At 42.4% G+C, this 25,891-nt stretch overlaps 1 protein-coding gene across 3 annotated transcripts in view; it reads right to left on the reverse strand.

The window, feature by feature from the left end:
- DNMBP (dynamin binding protein) overlaps window positions 1-25,891 on the reverse strand; it is a 112,852-nt gene that overhangs the window by 6,494 nt on the left and 80,467 nt on the right. For 2 of the 3 annotated variants that reach the window (XM_025918095.2, XM_025918096.2), the window contains 11 exons: window positions 16,013-16,206; window positions 15,066-15,165; window positions 13,967-14,114; window positions 13,113-13,130; window positions 12,208-12,407; window positions 10,037-10,167; window positions 8,986-9,090; window positions 4,950-5,078; window positions 3,057-3,389; window positions 2,483-2,662; window positions 715-913 (listed from right to left, as the gene is read on the reverse strand). In XM_025918095.2, coding sequence (XP_025773880.2) covers window positions 715-913; window positions 2,483-2,662; window positions 3,057-3,389; window positions 4,950-5,078; window positions 8,986-9,090; window positions 10,037-10,167; window positions 12,208-12,407; window positions 13,113-13,130; window positions 13,967-14,114; window positions 15,066-15,165; window positions 16,013-16,206 — 1,737 coding nt within the window. Of the gene's footprint in view, window positions 1-714; window positions 914-2,482; window positions 2,663-3,056; window positions 3,390-4,949; window positions 5,079-8,985; window positions 9,091-10,036; window positions 10,168-12,207; window positions 12,408-13,112; window positions 13,131-13,966; window positions 14,115-15,065; window positions 15,166-16,012; window positions 16,207-21,034; window positions 22,185-25,891 lie in introns of those variants that run through there. The other variant, XM_086680604.1, reaches the window with a different exon arrangement.

The following is a 25,891-nucleotide window of genomic DNA, read 5'->3' on the forward strand; positions in this document are numbered from 1 at the left end:
AGGCGCCCTATTTTTAAAGCCATTTTCAGGGCGCCTGGGTGGCTCAGTTGGTTGGGTGTCCGAGTTGGGCTCACGTCACGATCTCACAGTTCGTGAGTTAGAGCCCTGCGTCGGGCTCTGTGCTGACAGCTCGGAGCCTGAAGCCTGCTTCGGATTCTGTGTCTCCCTCTCTCTCGGCCCCTCCCCTGCTCACACTCTGTCTCTCTTGCTCTCAAAATTAAACACACAAAAAAATATTTAAAGGCATTCCCTAGTCAAGAGATAAAACTGTTTGTTATGGAACAAAAAACTCAAAAGGCAAACAAAAAAATCTTTTCCTACAGGTTTAAATTCACACACTCACAAAACACGTTTACAGAGCTTGGAAGAGGACAGCTTATTTTGTGGTTCGCTTAGAACAGGCTGAGAGGGCTCAGAACCGGTGGGCCGTAAGCACCACCCAGAAGAGCTGTAAAACATGGCGAGATCCTGCAAGGTAAGTAATGGAGCCCCCTCTGGAATTTGTAAAAACAAAAACAAAAACAAAGAAAGGTTTTGTTTCAGTAATGACTTGGGCCTTACACACTCTCAAGATGGACAGAACTTGTAAGGTTATTTTTCTCCCTTAATCAAATACTCTCACATTTTTTTCTGGCCAAGATAAGATTCAGGTATGGTCAAAAATAACTTGTTCCTCATTTACAGTTACAGTAATCTGAGGTCTAACACTCTTACCTCCATTGTCAATCAGCCAGCGGTTCTGACTGCCCATGGGGTCCTTCTTTTTGATCACGCCCACCAGGTCACCTTCCAGAAGTGAGACATCTAAGTCTTGAGCGGCATTGAAGTTCCGTTCTGCTTGGAAGAGTTTTTCAGGGGGATACCTTGCCAGAAGGGAGGCCCGAAGTTCTTCTGACTGTAGCATGTAGCTTGGCTTAAAAGGTAACACAAGAGATATGATCAACAAAAGCCCTCCCTGGCCATCATCCCAGCAGCCGTATTCAATCCTGACTCACAAGCTAAGTCTCAGAAATGGGGGCAGTGACGGCCAGCCACTCGCTACTCCCATCGGATGTTTTTGTGCCTGAGTCAGTCCGTGTGGCTGGGTAAAAATCATATTCTCATAGTTCATGGCTTAGTGCCTTTGTGGCTCTTAGGAAAAATGAACAGACTTAGTTCTACACCTGTTTATCTCGTGACAAAAAAATGCGATTAAAGTGCCACTTGGGGAGCCTGGCTGGCTCAGTACAGCATGCGACTCTTGACCTCAGAGTTGTGACTTCAAGCCCCATGCTAAGCATAGAGATTACTTAAAAATAAAATCTTAACCAAAAAAAAAAGGTGCCACCTAAAGAGTCAAAATATCTAAGGAGTATGACAAGGACTTCTTGTATTTTGCTGTATGAATCTGAACAACTGAGGCTATCCTCATCTTGAATTCCCCATCTGTAAAAACAATTACTATCCATAAAAATTAGAAAAAACAAAAATAGGGACATCTGGGTGGCTCAGTTGGTTAAGTGACAGACTCTTGATTTCAGCTCAGGTCCTGATCTCAAGGTTTGTAGGTTCAACCCACATTGGGCTCCACGCCCACAGTGTCAGCACAGAGCCTGCTTTGGATTCTCTCTCTCCCTCCCTCTTTCTGCCCGTACCCTGCTCTTTCTCTCTCTGAAAATAAATAAACTTTAAAAAAAAAAAAAAGAAAGAAAAAGCAAAGGTAATAATAAATTTGATTCCCCCTTTTAAGGTAAATTAATGTCTATGAGATTATATGGAGCAAAATGTTGTAAACAGAGATCAGTAATCTTTTAGATTATGATCCCATATAATCTGGTGTGTTTGACCCTACTTTTCAAAATATGGAAAAACTGAGTTCTGAAGGACTATAACTCCAGGTAAAAAAGTGGTCAGCTGCTAACAGTTTGGCAGTGTATCAGATAATTACCTTTTCCAGTATATGATCAAACACAGAGAAGCCTGGCAGAATTAACATACCCTTAAATCCGTTTCCTTAATTAATTGATCAAAGTATTAATATTAATCCTTTACAAACTCCATTCACTGTATAGACTAAGATCCTAGAGTGCTTTTCGGAGGGCATTTTGAAATACATATCGAGTGTGAAAAAATCATAGGTGGTCATGAGCTAGGACCAGTAGTGATGTTCTGGAAGAGTGAAGGAAGGAGCCCGTGACAGAGGAGAGAGCTCGAGGACCTTTATTCTGCACTATGTTTGAACTCCTATTACATCACTAATCTGTAGACGGAGCTGGGTCCATCAATAATAACAAGACAGCTTATTTGTACAGTGCTCACTATGTGCTAGGCATTTCTAAGTGCTTTCCATATATGATCTCACTTGAACCTTTTAATAACCCAATGATGGAAGTGTAATGGCCAGGCCTCAGAGACAAGAGGAAGTCACAGCTCGCATGGCCCGGACCCCACCCCTGCCGGAGTTGCCGCTCTCCACCTGTGCCCTCGCCAGCCCTCCACTCACCAGGCCCAGGAGCGGCTTCCGGGCCGACTGGCGGTCCACAGTTTTCCTCTCAAACGGCTTCCTGGCAGCCGGAAGCGACTCTGGGAAGAAGGTGAAAACCTGGAGCTGCTGCAGAACTCTGCTGTGCTCTTCGTGGAAGATGGCGATAAGGTTTCCCTCTCTGCCGGCAACTTTAAGTAACTGGAGTCCGTGGGAAGGGCAGGCGGAGAGAAAGAAGAGACAGCGGATGAAAGATCCCAGGACTGGCCAGGGTGCAGGGAGCATGGCTCCCACACCCAGAGCACACTGCTCCTGTGCCACCGCAGGCAGGCTCCCACAGGTAGGCCCCGCTGGCCAGCTCCTCCCGGATCCTCAGGGTGGAAAGCGCCGTTTAGAAGCAACAGGCACTGGCAAGGATGGAGAATTCCGAGCCTGACAAGCTTGACCTGATGATCTATTTCATCTACCTAGTTTGAATGATTTCTTAAGAAACCCAAATGTGCGTTCCCAGAAAAACCCCTGGAGAACCTCAGAGATTTCCCCACCGCTGGCAGGGGAGGGTGGGACACACGGATGGACGACAGCACACACTCACTGAAAGCAGTGGCTTCAGCTGCTCCAGCGCCTGGCGCACAAAGTCACAATGGGCCTCAGCGTAGCCGTGGATGCAGTTGGTGAAGAGGCCCTGGGCGTACTGGTGGAACTTGGGCAGCTCATCCAGCAGCTGTGCGTTCAGGGCCTCGTAGTTGTTCCGGGCCGACTGCAGCTCCTCCAGAGTCTTCTTGTCCTTTAACTTCTCTGCCCGCTCTGTGCAGTTGTAAAAGTCCAGAAGCTTATCAAAGCGCTTCTGCACCAGCTTATGGGGCCCCGTGAACATGCTCAGTAACTGGTTTAGGGGAGAGATGACAAGCCGCTCTGTCCTTTCCTTCTGCAGGGACAAGAAAAGTCACATCGCTCAGTTATTCCGTACCCGGTATTTGTGGGTTTTAATTGAGGTGTAACTGATACATTAGGTTCAGGTGTACAACGTGATAATTCAATATTTGGATATATTGCAAAATGATCACCAAAACAAATCCAGTTAACATCCATCACCACATATATTTGTTATTCTCTGAAATACCCTTAAGGCTGATTTGTTATATCCTGTACCACCCGCTTTGTGGCTAGCGCACGAGCTAAACCCACACAGATCCAATAGTGTTCTATTGATCCAACCCCAGATGGACTTGCACATTCTACAAAAGTCTTCAATTTATAACCTTCATCCAATAATTCGCACATGCCAAACAGTTTGCAAAATATGCTAATCCCACCTCAGCTCCACAGCTAATGACAAATGCTAAGTCACACACATTAATGTGATGCTTGCATTACAACCTGGATGGGACAGTGCGTCTGGTATCACTTCTTACGTGCACACGTCTATACAGCTTGGATTTCACTGAAGGTGTAGTTTTGTTACATCAATCTGGGGTAGAGAAGCTTTCATACACCCATAATACCTTTTCTAATCATGACTACTTGGTAATGTCAATTTCTACTTCAAAAGATTTTGTCTTTAATTTTTTCTAGAGGGACAGACATGGAGGGGCAGGATATTGCCACGTAAAGAAAATAAACACGAGGGGCGCCTGGGTGGCTCAGTCAGTTAAGTGTCTGACTTTGGCTCATGATCTCATAGTTTGTGGGTTTGAGCCCCGTGCCAGGCTCTGTGCTGACAGCTCAGAGCCTGGAGCCTGCTTCAGATTCTGTCTCCCTCTCTCTCTGCCCTTCCGCAACTTGTGCTCTGTCTTTATCTCTCTCTCTCAAAAATAATTAAAAAAAAAAAAAAAAAAAAAAATATATATATATATATATATATATACACACACACACACAGGCACTTAAGTAAATTACTTAATAAGATGCTACTGTTGTTGGAACACCTGCAAGTTCCCCAAGCGAGAATGAATGCTTTCTTCAGCTTACGCCATTCAGAGATTTCCAAGAACCCATCAAACCCCACCCATCTGTTTCTACTCAGGATCAAACAATCCCATGTCTCTATTTAGAATTAACCCAGGCAATTTGGCCTTTAGTACTGTCTTTTTAAGGAAGTTCATGCCAAATCAAAGATCCATTTGTTAACTTCTAAACTATTCCTACATATTCCTTTCTAAGTTAGTACTCCGATAGTTGTTTTTTTATGCAGAGTTATCAATAGTGATACCAGATTAAATTTCCCACTTTTCCTGTCTCTTCAAGCTAGACTGATCACAGCTAGAAAAAAAATCTCTTTGAATCCCAAAGGCCAACCTGTCCTTTCAACTAATTAAAAGCCACTGTTCTGAATATAAAACCCCAATAGAATATAGCTAGAGGGAGACTGGTATTCCTGATGCACACACACCATGTCTCTGTGGAATTAACTTTTCCACAAGCTGGATGTTAAAGAATCCCAAGAAGAGGGCCCTATAAAAAGAGGGTTGAGGAAAGAGTCACTTACAAAATTTGTGAAGAGCTGATCACTGATGTAACGATGCACCCTCTCGAACTGCTCCAAGTCTCGGTGCCCCTTCTCCATGCACACATCCCACATGCTCACGGCAGCCACCACTTTCACACACGCTGATTCCTGGAGCCAGTTAGAAACAAATGCGGTAAGACAAACAGAACTTCCTAGCCTTCACCATTCATCCTGGGTAGCAGAATGGGACAAAAGGGGTCCATGATTAATAATTTTCTCTCTGGCGCAGTATTTCAGCTTTGAAACAAGCTCACCCTCATAAACTATGATTTATGAGCCACAGAGAAAAGCCTAAGGCTCTTAATTATAGAAAAAATGGTAAGGGTTTTTATCAGCTCTTTAGCATTCCTTTATGTTCCTAATTTGAGGGTTTTTTAATTCATCAAGAGGTAAATTAACAAATTTGAGCCAAGATGATTCCTGCAAGATCACGATAATGAGCAATCGCCTCTCCTCCTACAAGTGTTGGCTCGTGTTGTCACCTTCTCAAAGACACTGGCCACCACCCTATTCAGAATTACAGCCCCCCTTCCTGCACTCAGGCACTCCAGACTGCTCTGTCCCTTGTCACTGCAAAAATACCTTCTCATGGACAATATAATTTACTAATGCTTGCTTATTATCTCTATCTTCCTCCCACAGACCCCTAATAGCATGGAAGCTCCATGAAGACAGGGATTTTTGTCTGTTTTGTTCGTGGACTCAATTATCATTTGCTGAATAAATGAATAAATAAGTGAGTAAACAGTAAACTCCCCTGGCTGATCTTGACCATTATTAAATCCTGGGCTGGTTTTTTTCTGGCTAGTTGAAACAATGCTGGGCTTTCACCTTCTTTAGTTTAAGTTCAGGGAATGCCTATTACTTTGATATTAACCCAAATAAAATCTAAATGTACCCAAAACTCCATTAATGTATTTCAAGGGCAAATGAAGTCCCCAAGCAAAAAACATCAGTGCCTCATACATCGGTTTGATTTTACTACATTTTATTTCATGGCATTTGCAGACCTCTAGTCTTTAGGTCCTATGCCTGTATGTGTAGACATAGCCAGCGTTTTGTCAGAAGGATAAACTGTAATCTTCCTAATTCTTCCTGAGTGGGAGAACGAATGTGAAAGTGATGTCCTCTTATATTCTTTTAAAGAAATGTCGCAAAGTCTCAAAATAGTAGTCCACGCACCAATGTAGATAGCAAAGTATAGTCAACGTCCCTCAGCTTATGTTCTTGCCAGCGCTCTCTCTCCCTCAGTTGACTCAGCTACTTTTATCTGGCAGGGCTTTTCATTTTATAAAGTCAGGGATGAAACTGTTCAACATCTTCTCCCTTCATTTCTGGCTAGCAGTCAGAACCAAACTGACCTGCCCATCAAATGGCCGTCAAGGTTACGTATATCCCACTCACTGCTATGGAGATAAGCCTTTTAAAAGAGTTGGGGGCTCAGGTATATGCTTGCTACACATTTAGAACATATGGGAAGAAAACACCCAATAGGGGAATATCAAAATCAGAGGGATTGGAAGGCAAAGTCCTAGACCAGAGAACACACTTGGGAGATATACCAATATTCGTTTTGCCAAATCTCTCACTTTAAACCAATGTGCTCCCTGAAAAGTTCTATAAACCCTAACTTTCACCTAATTATATACTTAAAACATGAAGGGAGAGAGTTTGCTATTTAGAAGAATAGTAGGGACATTTCAGATCATGGGGATTACTCAATAAATGATGACAGTTGGAAAACCAGGTGAAAAAAAAGCACATTGGATTGCTACCTCGACCTTATGCAGGGAATTCCAGCCAGATCAAGGACTTCAACTTTAAAAAATGAAATGATAAAAATACTAAAACCTGGGAGATATTTATTATCTTGGAATAGAAAAGATCTTTTCAAGTATGACACAGAGCTAAGAGCCATAAAAGAAAAGCTTAGACCATGCAAAACTAAAAATTTTCTACATGGAGAAAATATTTATGCAAACTCAAAAGTCAACAAACCGGTGGGGGGGGGAATATTTGTAAACCATCATCTCAGACAAAGTCTACTTTGTAATATACAGACATACTACAAATTGATAAGAAAAAGACCATCAAATCAATAAATAAGTGCCTCGGGGTGCCTGGGTGGCTCAGTCAGTTAAGCATCTGACTCTTGGTTTCAGCTCAGGTCATGATCTCACAGTTTCGTGAGTTTGAGCCCCGCATCAGGCTCTGCACTGTGCAGAGCCTGCTTGGGATTCTTTCTCTCTCCCTCTCTTTCTGTTCCTCCCCTGCTTGCATTGTCTCTGTCTCTGTCAACAATAAATAAACTTAAAAAAGTTTTTTTAGATAAATAAATAAGTGCCTCAAAATATGGACAAATCAACAGAAAAAGGAATATAATGACTTAAAAATATCCTCAGTTTCATTCACAAGGAATGCAAATTTAAACTATATTGAAATAGCATTTTTAACCTATCTTGCAAAGAGAAGATATTCTGATTTTGGTAACACTTTGTGTTAGCAAGGGATGAGGAAATCATTTCACACACTACTGGTAGGGAGTTTTCACTGGTATAATGTCTATGAAATTTACTAATATCAAAATCTACACTGCTATATGATTTGGCTCAGAAAAGCCAGGACTCTGGTCTTCAGACATACTCATAGATCAGAAAATGATGTATCTATAAGGATGTTCCTTGTGCCAATGCATCAATTCATTTACCAACTACAAACAGTCTAAATGTCCGTCAATAGGGGAGAAGTTCAATATGTTATGGCACATCCATATAATCAAATAGTGTGCAGGTGTTAAAAAAAAAAAAGGCAGTTCTGTGTGCATAGGTACAGAACGACTTCTAAAACACTATTGTGTGCAAAACCCAAGATGCTCAACAGTGTGTAACACACACACACACAACCATCTATGATGAGAGAAGAATCTGATAAATGCAAACTGTCTATAGAAGGGGACTAGGAGACGGGTTGGAGGAAGAATTATTTTCACTTTTTACTTATCCCTTTGGTATCTTTTTTGTACCTTTCTGCTCAATTAAAAAATCACTTTTTTTTTTTTTTTTTTTTTTTTTTTTTAAGAAAGCAAAGGATCTCTTTTAAAGAAAACTGCTTGTTTCACAGGATGAGATTTTCATGTGTGAGGGCCAGGGGTATACGATATGCTTCCATAAACACGATTGTATGAAGTCCATAGGGGAATGAGAGATACAAATAAAAAGGATTCGACTCCTCAGGGCACTTGGGTGGCTTAGTAGGTTAAGTGTCTGACTCTTGATCTTGGTTCATGTCATGATCTTGAAGTTCGTGAGGTTGAGCCCGCATCAGACTCTGAGCTAACAGCTCAGAGCCTGCTTGGGATTCTCCCTCTCCCTCTCTCTTTCTCTCTCTGCCTCTCCACTGCTCACACTTATGTGTGCTTTCTCTCTAAATAAATAAATAAATAAATAAATAAATAAATAAATAAATAAATAAATAAATAAATATCTTTACAGAATAAAATAAAAGGATTCTAGTCCTGGCTCTGACCATGACGCAAATACTGCCTGGTATCCTCAGCCCCTCCAGCTCTCCAGAGCAATTCATGGTTCTAACAACTTTAGGGGCCTTTTGTATAGCAACTAAATTAGATGGCAATCAACATTATTAATAGAAAGTATGCCTCCATAGGAGCCATTCTCGTGTTTTTCGATCTTCAAAATCATCTTAACAAAATGAACTGTGACAAGTGCTTCACAAGTAACTGGATGGAGGAGACAGTAGGAAAAAGGTGGTGGGAAGGTAGAGATGCCAGGGGGAGGAAGAAGCTGGGCCACCCTAGAATTAACTCAGCGTGCTCATCCTCCAAATGCTATCACCTCTTAAATGACCTCCAGGGCTCCCAGGAACACGTATGTCAGGGCACAGTGGTCGTTGGAGTCCAGATTATTCAACATGCATTCCACAATATGCTGGCAAGCAGGAAAGCAGACAAGATTATACCCTATGTGATTCTCAGCGGAGCGCTGTCCTCACTCACCCGGATATGCTGGAGGTAGAGAGACAGGTCTCGGATAAAAGATTTGATCAATCTTTCTTGCATTCGGAAGTTCTTTTCTGTTTCTTCAAATGCTTCATCTTTTATCTGTTCACAGTAAACATGTGCTGTTAGCAGATTTGGATTCTCCCGCAACCTATCCTAGGGGCAAAAGCATCTTTCTTAAAAATATCTTTTGTCTAAATTTTAAACCTTTGAGGTTTCCCCGAATCACACTGAATTGAATCGAAACACCCCTATGTGACCCTGAAAGATCTCCAAAATACACACAGACCCTCTTACCCTCACAGCTTTGCTCTCTTCCTGTCCCTGGAGCCCACCATGTTTGTTCACCCTGGTGCCCTGGCTCGAGCTGTCACCTTGTCTGGTATACCCTCCCCTCTTCCTATGCCAAACTACCTTCTTTCTTTGAGGTTTAGATTAAATCTCTTGCCAACATGAAGCTCACTCTCATGGAGGTCCTGTTTTAAGTACTACGGCATCCAGAAAACAAACTGCAAAACTTAACAGCTGACTGTTCTCTAGCTGCTGTTTTCCACTAATTGCACGCTGCATATATGGAAGAGTAGAATGAAGCCTGGTGACTTCAGATCCACTCTCAGCAATGTGCATGACCTGTTTACAAATTACTCAATTTCGCAGACTTTATGTTTCTTTATTTGTGACGTGTGGTGTTGAATGATGGTGATCTCTTAAATCCCTTCTAGCTTCATGTCTACAATTTTGTCTCCCCAAATAGATCATAAGCTCCTCACGGGCGTCTAAAACCACATTAACTATGATATAGTGACCGATTTGGCCTGATTTGTCTTTGTACACATCATAAGCAGCTCACCAAAGCACGGGTGAAGGTTGGGGGAGTGGGGTGGGTGGATTCACCTACCCAGTAGCTGCAGGGTCCTGTATCCACCAGCTGACAAATACTAAAAGAGGTACTAAGAGGGGAATCATGCAATCGACACCATGCAGGCTGCCCTGGGGAACCCCAAAACTCTGCGAAGATGTGCCAAACCTTCAAGTGTGGGAATCTCACCTGTGGAGCAAAGCCAGTGAGGTGCTTCAGGTGACTGCTAACTCGGTTGGATTTCTTGATGATGGAGTGGATGTTCAGTTTGGAAATTTTCTCCATGAGGCTGTCTTCATCACCTTTTCGGTACTTGAGGACTAGGGAGTGAGTCAAGAAAGCCCTTCTCTGAGCATGGACAGACTACAACACGAGCCACAAAATGAGATCAACCACCCAAACTAGAGCTAGTGCTTGTATTCAGTGAGCTCATAACTGACTACAGACAAAACATGAATAAAGATCACCATTATGGACGGACGGGATACTTGACAAAGCACAGAGAGAGACTGTGCAGACTAGGGGTGGTGAGGAGCAAAGGGAGCAGAAGGGTCAGGAGAAGAGTCCAAGATTTGGAGTCAAGGAAACTTGTGAGCTCAATGCCTGGGTCCATCATTTCATCAAGGTGTGGTCTTCCATAAATCAGTTGACTTCTCTAAGCCTCACTTCCTTCTCCAATAAAATGTAGAAAGGAATGCTACTTGCTTTATAAGACCATCTTAAATGGTCTCCTGTACAAATGAGATGTATTATTTATTTATTTTTAAGTTTATTTATTTATTTTGAGACAGAGCAAGCAGGGTAAGAGCAGAGAGAGAGGGAGAGAGAGAATCCCAAGCAGGGTCTGCACTGTCAGCACAGAGCCCAATGCTTGAACTCACAAACTGTGAGATCATGACCTGAGCTGAAGTTGGACGCTTAACAGACTAAGTTACCCAAGCGCCCCAAGATGTATTTTTCATTTGAATGTTTATTCATTTTTGAGAGAGAGAGAGAGAGAGAGAGAGAGAGAGATGAGTGGGGGAGGGCAGAAAGAGAGAGGGAGACACAGAATCTGAAGCAGGTCCAGGCTCCGAGCTGCCAGCAGAGCCCCAATGGAGGGCTCAAACCCACAAACCTCAAGATCATGATCTGAGCCAAAGTCTGATGCTTAACCGACTGAGCCACCCAGGTGCCCCCTGAAATGTATTTTTTAAAGGTTTCATTTATTTTGAGAGAGAGAGAAAAAAAGAGAGCAAGTTGGGGAGGGGCAGAGAGAGCGAGAGAGAATCCTAACCTGGCTCTGCGCTGTCAGCACGGAACCAGAAACAGGGCTCGATCTCACAGTTCATGAGATCATGACCTGAGCTGAAATCAAGAGTCAGATGCTTAACTGACTGAGCCAGCCAGGTGCCCCACAAATGAGATATTTATATCCAATTGTCTCACACAGTAAAAAGCTATACAGGAGTCATGTGACTAACTACTGTGTCATACCTTAGGTACAATATCAAGAAAAGCCTGGAGATGCCAGAAGGGTTGCAAGAGAACTGGGAGGCACCACGAAGGCACACTTTATTGTTGCAGGAGATGAAGACGACATTACATTAGGAGATATGAACCAAGACAAAGGGCTAGATAGCCCAAGGGCTTGAACAGCACAGTCAACATTACATACCAGTGTGGGTGACGAGGTGGAAGCAGAAGGCAGAGAAAGAGGTTATACTCTCCATTCTTTGCGGATATGACTAACAAACCAGGTTAGCCTGGTCACCATGCATACTCATCGAGCATTCAAATTAGAGCCTCATAAGAGGTTTGATGAAAAGAGAAAAGAAACGGTTTGCTTCATTCCACATAATAAAGAATGCGCTGGGTGGTTTGGCAACTGGCTGCACAGTGCTGGGGGCGGGGCTCAGACCAGAGAGGAGTCATGTGACCCAGAGACAGGGCAAACTGGGGTTTTCTGGAAGAAGGTGAAAATTCCTAACTGAAGTGGAGGTAGTAAAACATCCGACCCGGCATATGCAGGAGGACAAATCTAGGCACGGGTGGAAAAGGATCGCCTTCAATGAGCTGCGAAGGGAATCACCGGTGCCTGCATAAGCCACTCTCCAATCAGTCTTCACATCCTTGGGGAAGACTTACTGCTCTACGCTTGATCACAGATGCCTTACTTCTGCTGCTCCACGGCTGTACTCTCCTTATGTTATTGCTTTCTTTTTCATATCCCATTTCCCCCAAATTCTGCCACCATTTCTTCAAGCACAGCCCTGTTACCCACCCTCTGCCTTGCCCATCTCTGGTGAAGTAACAATTCTTCTGATTAGGAGAGCGTCCTCAAGGGCATTCCTCCTTTTCGGCAAGTATGCTTTTCTTACCCAGGTCCTTTCGACGTTTATATTCATTAATGTTAACGTTGATCTCCTTGACTGCCAGGACTGCATTGGTTAAGGGCACTTTATCGGGGTGAGATTCTGGGGTGGAATTCAGCAACTCCATCAGCAGCAGTGGGTAGCGCATTACTCTCTGGACTGGCTTGATGAGGAAGGAGCCCAGGTTAATGTAATTTGTGCATCCCCTGTAAGAGAGGGTAAACCAGAGACTTCTAATCAACCGTCAATAATACAGGGTCTATTTTGTAGCAACGTGGATGCAACTGGAGAGTGTTATGCTAAGTGAAGTAAGTCATACAGAGAAGGACAGATACCATATGTTTTCACTCTTACGTGCATCCTGAGAAACTTAACAGAAGACCATGGGGGAGGGGAAGTAAAAAAAAAAAATAGAGAGGGAGTCAAACCATAAGAAACTCTTAAAAACGGAGAATAAACTTGAGGGTTGATGGGGGGTGGAGGGAGGGGAAGGTGGGTGATGGGCATTGAGGAGGGCACCTGTTGGGATGAGCACTGGGTGTTGTAATGGAAACCAATTTGACAATAAATTTCATATTAAAAAAAATAATAATAATACAGGGCCTATTGGTGGTGTCTGTCATTCTTAAATAAAGATAGTTGTGTTCTCTCACCCTCCTTTCCAATTTCATGTTTTCAACGAATATTTTCTGGGCACCTAATAAATACCAGGTACTGTTCTAGATACTGAGGATTTAGCAGTGACCTGTCCTGGTGGAAGGAGACAGGCAACAAGCAAACATTACATGAAGTGTCATTTGGTGGGAAGAACTATGGAGAAAAATACAGCACAGCAGACCTATTCCTAGGTTTCTGTCTATAAAGGAAGAAAATAAAGAAATGAGCTTGTGCATCAAGGGCAAGGGACTTACCATTCTGTGTACAGGCTCCTACAGGGCGGCGGGCATGAAAAGAAAACAGACAGCTGCTTAGAGGTGATACTAATGCCAATTTTCAATTTCTCAGAATATATTAGTTCAACTAATGCCTTATCAGCTGGGCAGACAAAAAAAATCACATGGCATAAAAGGAAAATTATGAATATCTGTGGAGGCATATCTAGTCCACTAAAAAGTTAATAAGCCCCTAACTTCACTTTGATCTACTTAGACATACATTATATCCTTATAACCTACCTCTCTAACTCCAGGAGAATCTCACCTAAAGGTCAAGAATAAGTGAATTTGGTCTTCTTACCTACACTCTTGTTAATTTGGACCAAACTATCTTTCTGGCTGCTTCTTACCTGAACATGCTAATTTAACACTTTTTTATCTGTAGACACAAAGCAGGAAGCCACTTCAGATTTTCAAGCAAAAAGGGAATAAGAAGAGCAAGTGACAGAACAGGACTTTAGTTTTAAAATAAGATAGATGTTGGGGTGCCGGTTAAGCGTCCAACTTCGGCTCAGGTCATGATCTCACAGCTCGTGGGTTCGAGCACCCGCATCAGGCGATGTGCTGACAGCTCAGAGCCTGGAGACTACTTTGGGTTCTGTGTCTCCCTCTCTCTCTGCCCCTCCCATGCTCACACTCTGTGTGTGTGTGTCTCTCTCTCAAAGATAAATAAACATAAAATAAATAAATAAATAAATAAATAAATAAATAAATAAATAAATAAAATAAATAAGATAGGTGTCACAAGAAGTCTAGATGTATGCATGCAATGACTTCTACAAGGCAGAACTAAAGACTTATGATAGAAGTGAAGCAGACAAAACTCCTACTTGAGATCGGCCAAGTAGTCCTGAAGATGCTTCTGGATCTTCTCATCCTTCTCATAGATTTCCAGCAGTGAAATGGCCTCATCATGATTCTGGCAGTAGACCTTGTACGTTCCCTCAAGCTCATCCCGGTGATCAAGAAACACAGGCCCTTTGGAATATGCATAAACATACAGAGTGTTTAGTAACTTTCTTCTCAGTATCCTCAATGTAGTTTTATCACAATAAATAATAATGAGACTATCCATCCAATTTATAAGAAATTTCCATGAAACCGCTCAAAATTATATTTACTTAAAGCAAAATTTAAGAGGACCATGTCATCACGTATTTATTTTTCAGAACACACACACACAGAACTGGTTCCGGAAACTGCCTCCAGTCCCCTTTCAGTCAGACACAGTAAGGTGTCTGCAAGGGTTCCAACCTTGCAGTTGGAGTCCAACCTTGACTCCAACCTCATGAGACCCTGAGCCAGAACTACCCTGCTAAGCCACTCTGGGATTTCCTCAGCCACAGGCTCTGTGAGATAATACACGTTTCTTATTTAAGGCTGCTAAGTTTTGGTATAATTTGTCACACAGCAATAGATAATACAGTTCCCTCGTTTATTCAGAGTAGATTGCTGTTTTTCAAACATTTTTTTGACAATGACCCACATGAATAAAAACATTTTAAATCATGACTCATGTACTTATATGTAGAATTGAAATAAGAAGTAAGTTTCAAAAACCTGTAGCTATGCTTATTATTTATAGTACACTCTGGTATTTTCTATTTTATTTTATTGAAAAAAGTACGCTGGGTGCAACTTACTGTATTGATCTCATGACCCACTAATGGTCTACAACCGTCAGTCTAGAAAACATCAGACCATGTGACATCTAAAATATCTTCTATTGCTAACATCCTGTGTCACATCAAAGCAGGGGGTCAAATAACCTCTGAACTAAGTAACTGAAACTTCATTTTCCTAGCAAAGCTTCATTTTCCCATTTAGTACCAGTGAAACTACTTCACCCCCTACTTTCTATCCATGAAGTTTAAAAAAAAAAAAAAAGGGGGGGGAAGCTACTTCTGAAGCAATGGCAGGAGCTCATACCTACAGCATCGCTGATTTCCAGGTCAGCCAATAACTGCTTTGAGACCTTAATCACCATCTGCATATTTCCAAAAAGTCCTTCAAAATCAATGTTTGGTATCTGAGAAAGGGAAACAAAACGTAAAAACGCATGGAAATGAAATTAATGACATATCATTCATATTAGGAACATCTCTTCAAGGATGGTACAAAATTGTTCAAAGTCATCTTCACTCAATGTCACAAAGTTCCCAGAATAGGAATGCGCCAACATTATCTTTAGTGTCACTTGTCCTTAAGCCAATTACTCTCTGCTTTACTCCCCTCCTCCACTACCTTAGTAAAATGACTACTACCAATTTGGTCCATAATTACATTGGGATACAAATTTCCATCCAGTACCCAAAATCTGATGGCAGTGCCCACAGCCTATACTAGTTCTTAGGAGTGAATGCTCCAGAAGTACAAACTCAAGCAAAGCCCTGATGGCCAAGTAAGTAACAGTAAGGACAGTAAATCCCCAGGGTGCTGTTAACTGGTTTTTCCTATCTCCAGCATCTAGACAAGTACCTGGCACATACACCACAGTCAGGGTTTCCTGAATACACCCTGTACAGTCAGGTGCTGGAGGCTGTAACCCCTCATCCCCAGACTGTATTATATTATTATACAACCTTCCCAATAAAGTGACAACCCAGACTTCCTGGAAATGTTTTCAGCAGGAAACGTCCTGGGAGCTACTGCAGTTAAGTCTGGTAAGTTAACGGTGGACTTGAGAAGGGACAGGTGCTGAAAGGGTAGATCGACAACACAGGTTATGTTGGGACCCTTGAAGTAAGGGCGGCGGCAGCAGCCACAGACTTTATTTGAAACCCAGTAACTCTTGTGGGGAAAGCGCCCATATCCTAATGCTCCAGGCTTGGAGAATCACATTCAAGGTAAAGCAAACTTGCTCCCACAGTTCCCACCTGTGCCTGCTGCAGAGGCACCATGATGTGCTCAATGCACATTTCCAGATCCCGAATGTAGTCTCTTTCCGTCTGCAGAAGTTCTTCTATCACCTTGGCTCTCTTCTCCAGCATCCTCTGCTCTGGGTTTTCGGTGTACACAGACCCAGGAGGGGCCACCGGTGATGAGGACTGGGAGGAGAGGAGCGTCATTTCTAGAACAGAAGACAGAACCGGTCAGCAGCTCTGGGTGTTGAAAGCAAGACTCTTCAACAGTTTAGGCTGAACAGAAAACATTCCTTGAGAACCAAAGTCTCACACCTGTCAACCATCAGGAGTTCCGGTCACACGTCCGTTCTAATCATGAACAGATGAAGGGCTGAGAACTTCTCTCATCTGGGTGATAACATTTCTAGAATTTGTCCTAGAAAGGAGTAGCTGGCCCATTTTAGGGCCAACCTAAACCTCTTGGGAAAGAGGTTGAGAGAGGTGCAGTTCTCATAAAGAATTGCTTTCACTTAATTAGGTATAAAACCCAATGCATGAGGTCAGCAGCAGAAATACCAATCTGGAAGTTAAAAACATTGATACAGCAAATTAAAAAGAATATTATGGGGAACATAACAATGCCAACTAAGGAGGAGACAAGAGTTAGATAGGAATTACCGAGAGACTGTAGGGCCTACCATGCTCCAGTTACTGTGATAGAGGATTAACATATACAATGAAATATACAAAAATTATTTAGATTCTCCATACCAACACATGAATGAAGACTAGAGTACCTGTTACATCAAATGCCCTAGAAAATACAAAGGTACTAGAAAGATGAAGTTCTTTTTTTTTTTTTTTTTCAACGTTTTTATTTATTTTTGGGACGGAGAGAGACAGAGCATGAACGGGGGATGGGCAGAGAGAGAGGGAGACACAGAATCGGAAACAGGCTCCAGGCTCTGAGCCATCAGCCCAGAGCCTGACGCGGGGCTCGAACTCACGGACCGCGAGATCGTGACCTGGCTGAAGTCGGACGCTTAACCGACTGCGCCACCCAGGCGCTCCAAAGATGAAGTTCTTTTTAATGGTATCATGAACCAAAAGAACCCGTATAGAACCATACTTCATGATCTAAAAATTAAAACAACTATGTACCCTGTCATTAGCTTTTGCAATAACCTATTCGTTAGATACAGATGATGAGAGTTATTTATAAAGATGGGATGGCATTTGTTCATTTAAAATAAACATTAAATATGAAAATAAACAACTGAAAACAATTCCACCAACGAAGCAACCTCTGCTCAGTTTATTTCAAATTTCTTAAGAATCACTTTAAAAAACCTACAAATTTGGTAAGTAAATATACTAGTCTGAGTGTGATCACAAGAATATATTTACCAGATCTGAGACGCAAAACACCTAAGTAGTGCTTATACTACTTACGGAAAACTAGGCTTTCACATCAGATTTTAATCTCCAAAAATCTTCCCCACTGCCCCTTCTCCAAGAATTTAGGAATTCCAATGTTTAAAAAAGAATGCACCCAGTTTCGAATTGTACTCTGTTTCCAAAAACAATTCTCCACTAAAAAAAAAAACAACCCCCCTCCCAAAAAAACAGAATTCTTTGGAGAAATGGATAATTGCAAGACTGAGGCAAAGGAAGTACAGATGAATCTGAAACATCTAATGGCAGAAAGTAAGAAAGTGCTCAATAAAATGATGGAGGCATTTCAAAAAGGCAAGGAGCCAGCTTGAAGTGGCTCCTATTGGCCAAATCTGGTACAATCTAAGTATCAAATAAGCACAGCAATGGACTGTCCATTAATACTAAAATAAGCATCCAAGAGTTCATATTGATAACATGTAAGTACATAAATAAATGGGGCAGAAGACCATGTTTTTTCTTATGGTATAATGTCAACTAATAAATACAGAAGAAATGATGGGAACTAGAAAATCATCATTTTGCAATATCAGAATAAAATTTGGTCCAGGCACAAATCATCAACGGAGACTTCTGGTGTTGGTGGTGAGTCTGATGATGATCAGGATATTTGCAAAGTTTTTAGTTAGTTATGACAAATCACTTATTAATTACAAAAATGAAAAATAGTGACTCTATATGGTGGAGAAAGGGAGAGTATAATAGCTGAGTAATCAAAATTCACATCACCAATAAGGGACAAAGAGACATCACGTTTCTTCATTTGTCATATCTAGAAACAACACAGTATCTCTTACGTGGTATCCCAGTCAAAAATGCATAATCTGAGGGGTGTCTGGGCGGCTCAGTAGGTTAAGTGTCCAGAGTCTTGATTTTGGCTCAGGTCATAATCTCACAGTCCCTGAGATCAAGCCCTGCGATGGGCTCTGCGCAGACAGTGGGGAGCCTGCCTGGGATTCTCTCCTCTTTCTGCCCCTCCCTGTGTGCTGCTCTCTCTCAAAATAAATAAAAAACATTTAAAAAATCTGAAACAAATCTTGAGGAAAGATCAGACAAACCCAAACCGAGGATTTGCATTTTTCAAAATGTCATGTTTGAAAGACAAAGAGGGACACCTGGCTGGCTCAGTTGGTGGAGCATGCAACTCTTGATCTTGAGGTCATGAGTTCGAGCCCCACATTGGGGGTACAGTTTACCCCCCCCCAAAAAAAAGAAAAGAAAAAGAAAGAAAAAGGAAGCCTGAGAGACAGTTCTCAATCAAAGATAACTGAGGAGGGGCGCCTGGATGGCTGAGTTGGTTAAGCATCCAACTTCGGCTCTAGTCATGATCTTGCAATTGAGCTCAGGTCATGATTTTGTGGCTCATGAGTTTGAGCCCTGCGTTGGGTTCTGTGCTGACAGCTCAGAGCCTGGAGCCTGTTTTGAATTCCGTGTTTCCCTCTCTCTTTGCCCCTCCCCTCCTCATGCTCTGTCTCTTTCAAAAAAAATAAATAGGGGTGCCTGGGTGGCTCAGTCGGTTAAACGTCCGACTTCAGCTCAGGTCACGATCTCATGGTCTGTGAGTTCGAGCCCCGCATCGGGCTCTGGGGTGATGGCTTGGAGCCTGCTTCCAATTCTGTGTCTCCCTCTCTCTCTAACCCCTCTCCTGTTCATGCTCTGTCTCTGTCTCAAAAATAAATAAACGATAAAAAAAAAAATAAAGAGTCATAAGTGGCAAGTTGAGAAGAGAAACTCGTTTTTGAAATTTGTTATCTTTGGGGCACCAAAAGATGGCTCAGTCGTTTAAGCATCCGATTCAGCTCAGGTCGTTATCTCGCGGTTCGTGGGTTCGAGCCCCTCATCAGGCTCTGTGTTGGCAGTGCAGAATCTCTTGGGATTCTCTCTCTCTCTCTCTCTCTGCTCCTACCCCACTAGCTTTCTCTCTCTCGCTCAAAATAAATAAATAAATTTTAAAAATAAAATAAAATAATTATCTTTCTTATTTTAGTATTATTGACATACAACATTTATACTAGTTTCAGGCATACAACATAATGATATGTTATTTTTAGAAGAAACTCATTTTTAATGTAGGGCTAAAAAGTTCTGAAAGGAAGAACATTTATTGAATCCCTATCGCATGCAATGAACTTTACATATTTATGTCCCTGAACTCATTTAATATTCATGCCAAAACTCTGAAGTTGTATGATTACTCGATTTAATAGAAAATCTGGGTTTTGAGAGGTTGCCCCACTTGTCCCAGGTTATGTAGAGAGTAAATGGCAGCTGTGGAATTTGAATCTAAATACATCTCAATCCAAATCCTATGCACTTAATCCTGTACCATTTTGCCTCCCTAGCCTGGAATCTCAACTAGAAAAGGTCAGGGGTTTGTTTATTTGCTTCAAATCTTGAAAATTCTCTGGAAATGATTCTATCTCGGGAATCAAAGTTCTCTTAATTATTATAGTTGAAAGCTTAGAATACCACCAAGTACTCATGAATCAAACGCCAGCAACCTACACTAAGAAACTCAGATTTTTATAAAAAGAGAAAAAAAGAAATGGTAACAATTCTTTTAACCTACCAGCATGCTTTTTTTTTTTTTTTTTTTGCAGGTGCATTTATAAACTCTTGGCCCGCCTTTAAATAAAAATAATAATAATAATAATAATAAAACAGGAACACTTTAGCATGATTTAAAACCCCTGTGGGATGTATCCGCAATTCTGACAAAATTATTCTACATGCTTCTGAAGATGTAGATGACCCTTCATGACCCCTCAAACTCTACACACATATGACTTCTCAAGATTAAGTCAAACTAGAAATATCTGACTTGAAAGGACTCCAAATGTAAAACTCTTTTATTATTCCAAATATGTCCTAAGGAAAAAGTCTGATCTAAAATTTTAGTATCTGGGACAACCAAGTGAGAGAAGGTGGCCTCGCCGCTCGCTGAGCTGCAGCGGAGACGGGCTGTGAACCCTGCACTTCCCTACTCTAGCTGGGTGACCCCGGCAAGTCCACTCTTGCCTCTGGGCCTCAATGTCCTCATCCGTAAAATGAAGGTAATAATGTTCACTTTGCCAAGCTGCTGAGGGAATAAACAAGGTAATGACTTGACACAAGTTAGTTTTTTTTCCCAACTTGGGTCAGAAAATGCTGTCCGCACCAGATTAAGGTAAAATGCACCACGTAGAAATGCTCTGTCCAGATACTACAACATTTTGCTTTTCCATAAGAACAATAAAAGCTGAGGAAGCCCAGTAGTAGCCTACACTGCAGGGTGCGGACCAGATTCCCCCACCCCCACCCCCCCCCCAGGAAGGCCCTGGAGGTGTTTAGGAGCTGGAGCCTAGGCTGACTGCACAGATTTACTTTCTGGGATAAAACAATTTGTACTGGGTTGTATTTTCCTTTTGTTCCCCTACCCAGTCCCCCTGCTGCCCCCCCACCCCCCACCCCACAAAACCTTGATCCCACCTCCTCTCAAGATCTCCCCAGCCCTCAGGTTAGTGCCCGTCATCAGGCTCCTTCCACGGTGTTGTGAGGAAGGGATCCAGTGAACCCGCAACCTCACAAACCAAAGCAGAGTAGCAAAGAAAAGCCACTCACTTCTTCCTTCCTCTGAAAGCTCGCTCCAGGTTTGGTGGTGAAAATCTCAGAACTGCCCCAAGGTCCCAGGCTGCCCCGGCTGCCCCACCTGCTGCCCCGGGCCCGGCATCCCAGGAGTCACCTGCGGCCCCAAAAGGCTGCGGTGAGGACGTGTGTGTCCCAGGGTAACCGGCCGAGTATGGTCTTCCCAGGGCTCTGGAATGCTCCGCAACCCCCAAATCCTTTGAATAGGGTAGGCATTTCCCCCAGGCTTTCCCACATTTACATATGAATCGCCCGAGCCCCCTAGGCTATAGCGCCGGGAGGTTCTAAAGGATGGAGCTGGAATCCTCCAGAGGGACCGAGCTGCAGAAAGCGGCCCAGCTTTGCTCAGACCCCTTCCCCTCTCGCATTCCTTTCCTGCTCCTGACACCATCTCAATTTCACTTCAGGAGTTTTTAACCCAAGAATATTACCTCTCACTTTGCCTGCCCTTACTAAGCTTTGTTGGGGGGGGGGGGGGATGCTCTTTTTAGGGAAGAATTCTGAAGGCCCATCCATCTCTCCCTTAAGAGGCCACGCTGTGAAGTGGGTGAACTTTGTCAATTTTGTCTGCCCTAGGACCTGGCTTACTGCAGCATCCCCCTGCCCCCCAGGCCAGCCCACCAGGCTGGGGCTTTGCCCAGGGACCTGGACCTCCTTCTTTGGGGACCTTTCCCTACTGCTAACAGAATGCAGATCTCAGCTGGGCTGCTCCCAGCACAGCAAGAACGGCACAGAGTAGTTCACAGGGACCTGGAGCCCTGCTCACAGCTCACAAACACTGACACTTGGAAAGTAACTGGGAAGAAAAGAAAGTTGCAGAACAAAAGGTTATTTTTTGCAAGACAAAATAGAGAAAAGGGAAAAGAGAGAAAAAGGAAATCCTGCAAAAAATCACTACACATTTCCATAAATGGACATAATACAGAAGTCCAAAGGAAAAGGGATTGAAGGGGAACACACCGCCCTCACACCTCAAGGAGGGAATTGGATTGAGGGTAGAAGGCTCAATGGGGGCCTGAGCTGAATCAGCACTTAAAAAAATTTTTTTTAATTTATTATTTTTTTTATTTTTTATTTTTTAAAATTTACACCCAAATTAGTTAGCATATAGTGCAACAATGATTTCAGGAGTAGATTCCTTAATGCCCCTTACCCGTTTAGCCCATCCCCCCTCCCACAACCCCTCCGGTAACCCTCTGTTTTTAAGAGTCTCTTCTGTTTTGTCTCTTCTGTTTAAGAGTCTCTTCTGTTTTGTCCCCCTCCCTGTTTTTATATTAATTTTGTTTCCCTTCCCTTATGTTCAGTTGTTTTATCCCTTAAAGTCCTCATATGAGTGAAGTCATATGATATTTGTCTTTCTGACTAATTTCACTTAGCATAATACCCTCCAGTTCCATCCATGTAGTTGCAAATAAAAAAAAAAAAATTTTTAACATTTACTTACTTTTGAGAGAGAGACAGATCATGAACGGGGAGAGGCAGAGAGAAAGAGAAAGACAGAGACTCCGAAGCAGGCTCCAGGCTCTGAGCTGTCAGCACAGAGCTCCAGGACATGGGGACATGGGGCTCGAACTCGGTGCTTCAACTCATAAGCCCTGAGGTCATGACCTGAGCTGAAGTCGGATACTCAACAGACTAAGCCACCCAAGTGCCCCTGAATCAGCACTTTTTAATCTCACAAGAATCTATTAATGTATTGCCAGTAATTTAAAATAAACTGTCATACTAAGAAACGTCTGTATTGGTGAAATTTTGAGCAATCTCCGAGATGACAGCTTTGATAAAGAGCCCTTCCCACCGTGTCTAAAATCTCACCGTTCACTTGTAAGGCCCATCTGGTTGGGAGCCCACATTGTGGCTTCCCTCCACCATCTAGCGCAGCTCCTTTCAGCTTTACGTTCTAACAAATACTTCTATGGCACTTTCTGTGTGTGTAAAGTGCTGATCTAAGCACTTTATAAATACTGGCTTATTTAATCCTCATAACACCACAACCACACTGTGCCCATTATACTGAGCAGGAATGAAGACAAACTCAGTAACTGGCCCAGTAAGCTCAAGACTGGCTCCTGTCTGGGCCCCTGACCAATAGCTACTCTGCCTCCAGGCCAATCATGGGAGTTGTGACCTAAATTCTACCTGTGGGTTCTGGGGGCCACCCGGTAGCTACTAACAAAACAGAGTGGCTCCAAAGCACAACTTAACCCCTGTAGAGCCACAGTTCACCCACCATTAAGTGAACAATTACGTATTGAAGCATATCTGCATATGTTCCTGTGATTATATCTATAAAACCCTATTTAGTATCATGTAAATAATCCTTCAGACAGAATCAAATCTAGTACTGTAATACACAGTAAATATTCCATGGTATTCTGGATAGTTGATGGCTGAACACATGTGAAACAAAGGAAAAGACTTATTTTATCCTGTCTTTTGACAGCTTTCTGACTTACATATCAATCATCTTTCCCAGGGAAGGGGAGAGCCCCCTTCACAAAACCTCAGCTCTTTCTTGTTAACCCTGAAAGACACGGGACCCAAAGGGATAGGGCAGCAGGTAGAAACTTTTAATGCTTTCTCTTCTTCTTAAAAAAAAAGTCAAACCTTTTAACCCAGGAGTCTACTTTTAGGAATTTATTACATGTAAATCATTGGACAAATGCACAAGATGTACATATAGGGAAGTTCTTCAATGTGTAAAAAAAAATTACAAACAGTCTAACCAGAAACTGCCAAACTTTCTCCAAAAAGCGGCCTGGTTAAATAAAGTATGTCATATATCTGTATGACAGACTACTATTGTAGTCATTCAGTACACATTTATTTTTTTTTTTAAGTTCTTTTTTATTTATTTTGAGAGAGAGCATGAGTATGAGTGGGGGAGGGACAGAGAAAGAGAGAGAGAGAGAGAGAGAGAGAGAATCCCAAGTAGCTCCATGCTGTCAGTGCAGGGCCAGATGTGGGGCTTGAAGTCACGAACTGTGAGATTATGAGATCATGAGCTGAGCCGCAACCAAGAATTGGGCGCTTGACCGACTGAGCCACTAAGGTACCCCTGAGTACACATTTATATTTATTAACATGGAATATTGTCTATGAAAAAGCATGTTACAAAATAGTTAATGAAAGAACTGTAATTCTGTTAAAAAGGGAAAATACTTTCAGTGTGTATATTTGAAAATGCATAAGTCTTGATAGTGATGGAAATTCAGGTATCTTTCCCTTTCTTTGTATTTCCTAGTATTTCTACAGTGAACATGTAATGTTGATATAACAAAGAATAATAAAGTGGGGGGGAACATCTGCTAGAAGATGAGAATATTCTAATACCAGCAGCTCTCAATTACTCTGTTAATCCATTTCAAATTCTTTCCTCGCTTTTTAATAACCTGAGGTTTCTTTCCTGACCTGAAGAACGTGGGCAAGGAGACACTGCTGAAGCAACAATTTGCCAGTCTCCTAAGAAAAGCAAAACCACACTACCTTTTGTAAATTTGCTCTTCTTCCCCCCAGGCCCAACCGGAGGAATCAGAAATCCTGGTTTTCCTGATCTCCACACGACTCAGGCCAGGCCACCCAGCCCCCCACCAAGTCTTCACCTCCAGCACCTACAAAACTCTACAGGGAGAAGGTTTGCTCAAAGTAAAACGTCAGGGGCTGTGGTCACTGGCTTTTCCTCAGGGCTCACAGCCACCCAACTTCAGAGAGGAATCATCACATTTAGGTCCTAAATCTCAACAGCAACTGAAAAAAAAACGTTCCCTGTGGCTTGTACTCATTAACCACCCTCCTACTTTGGCAAGCAGCTTCCAGCACAATCCCTGCTGGGAAAGTTTCCACCTCAGGGGAAGCTCAGCTCAAAATTTCTCATTTCTCCTTTCCTTTTCCAGGCCCTGTGGCCTTCAGGAGGGCAAAGGAGTCAAGTGCCCAAAGTACAGGAGTCTGCAATTTCTTACACTGCCAGGATGGGAAGTTTAATTCTAGGACCAGCTCAAACACCATTTTTGGACACTTACCAAATACACATAAATCCTAGAGGGGTGTGCTGTTGGTGTGACATTATTATTATTATTTAATCCTTAGGCAGCAGAAATGAAATTATCAAGAGGGCAAAGATAGTTTTCATAAAATAATTCACTAAAAATAATTTATCACTGTTTAATAAGCAAGCTTTGATTATAGTCAACCAACAAAACTCTATACACAAAGCTTTATTTTCTAAGCACACACACATCTGATATTGTATTTACCAAGTCTCTTGAAGGAAGTTATTATTGCTCACATTTTACAAATGAGGAAACGGGGGCACAAACCAGTGAAATAGCTTGCCTGTGATCACAGGGCTGATAAAGCTACATATTCAAAACCAGCATCCCAGACCAGTGCTTTCCGTGAAGGGTCAAGGCCTGTTCTGGATTATGTCTTCTCTCTATGCACAGGGCCATTTCTGGCATTATATTTCCAATATTAATAATGACACTACAGTGATGTTTCAAAATTTGCTCATGTCCGTGCCCCTCTGGCTATTTTTCTAACATACTCTATAAAACTAGACTTTCTTCAACTTCTGTGAGATGGTTTACTTTTAGTCCTTCCATTTGCCCTCACAGTATTTTATGTATCTTTTATAACTGTGTAATTCCTCCACATCAATTCACCTGAATTATAATCTTGTTCAAGTTATAACTATAAAACTTATGAATATTTATTTAAGTTTATTTATTTATTTTGAGAGAGACGGAGTGCACACAAGTGGGGAGGGACAGAGAGAGAGAGGGACAGAATCCCAAGCAGGCTCCATGCTGTCAGCACAGAACCCCATGTGAGGCT

Source organism: Puma concolor, chromosome D2 (genome assembly GCF_028749965.1).
Source record: "Puma concolor isolate L17-30 chromosome D2, mPumCon1.1.hap2, whole genome shotgun sequence".
Taxonomy (NCBI): domain Eukaryota; kingdom Metazoa; phylum Chordata; class Mammalia; order Carnivora; family Felidae; genus Puma; species Puma concolor.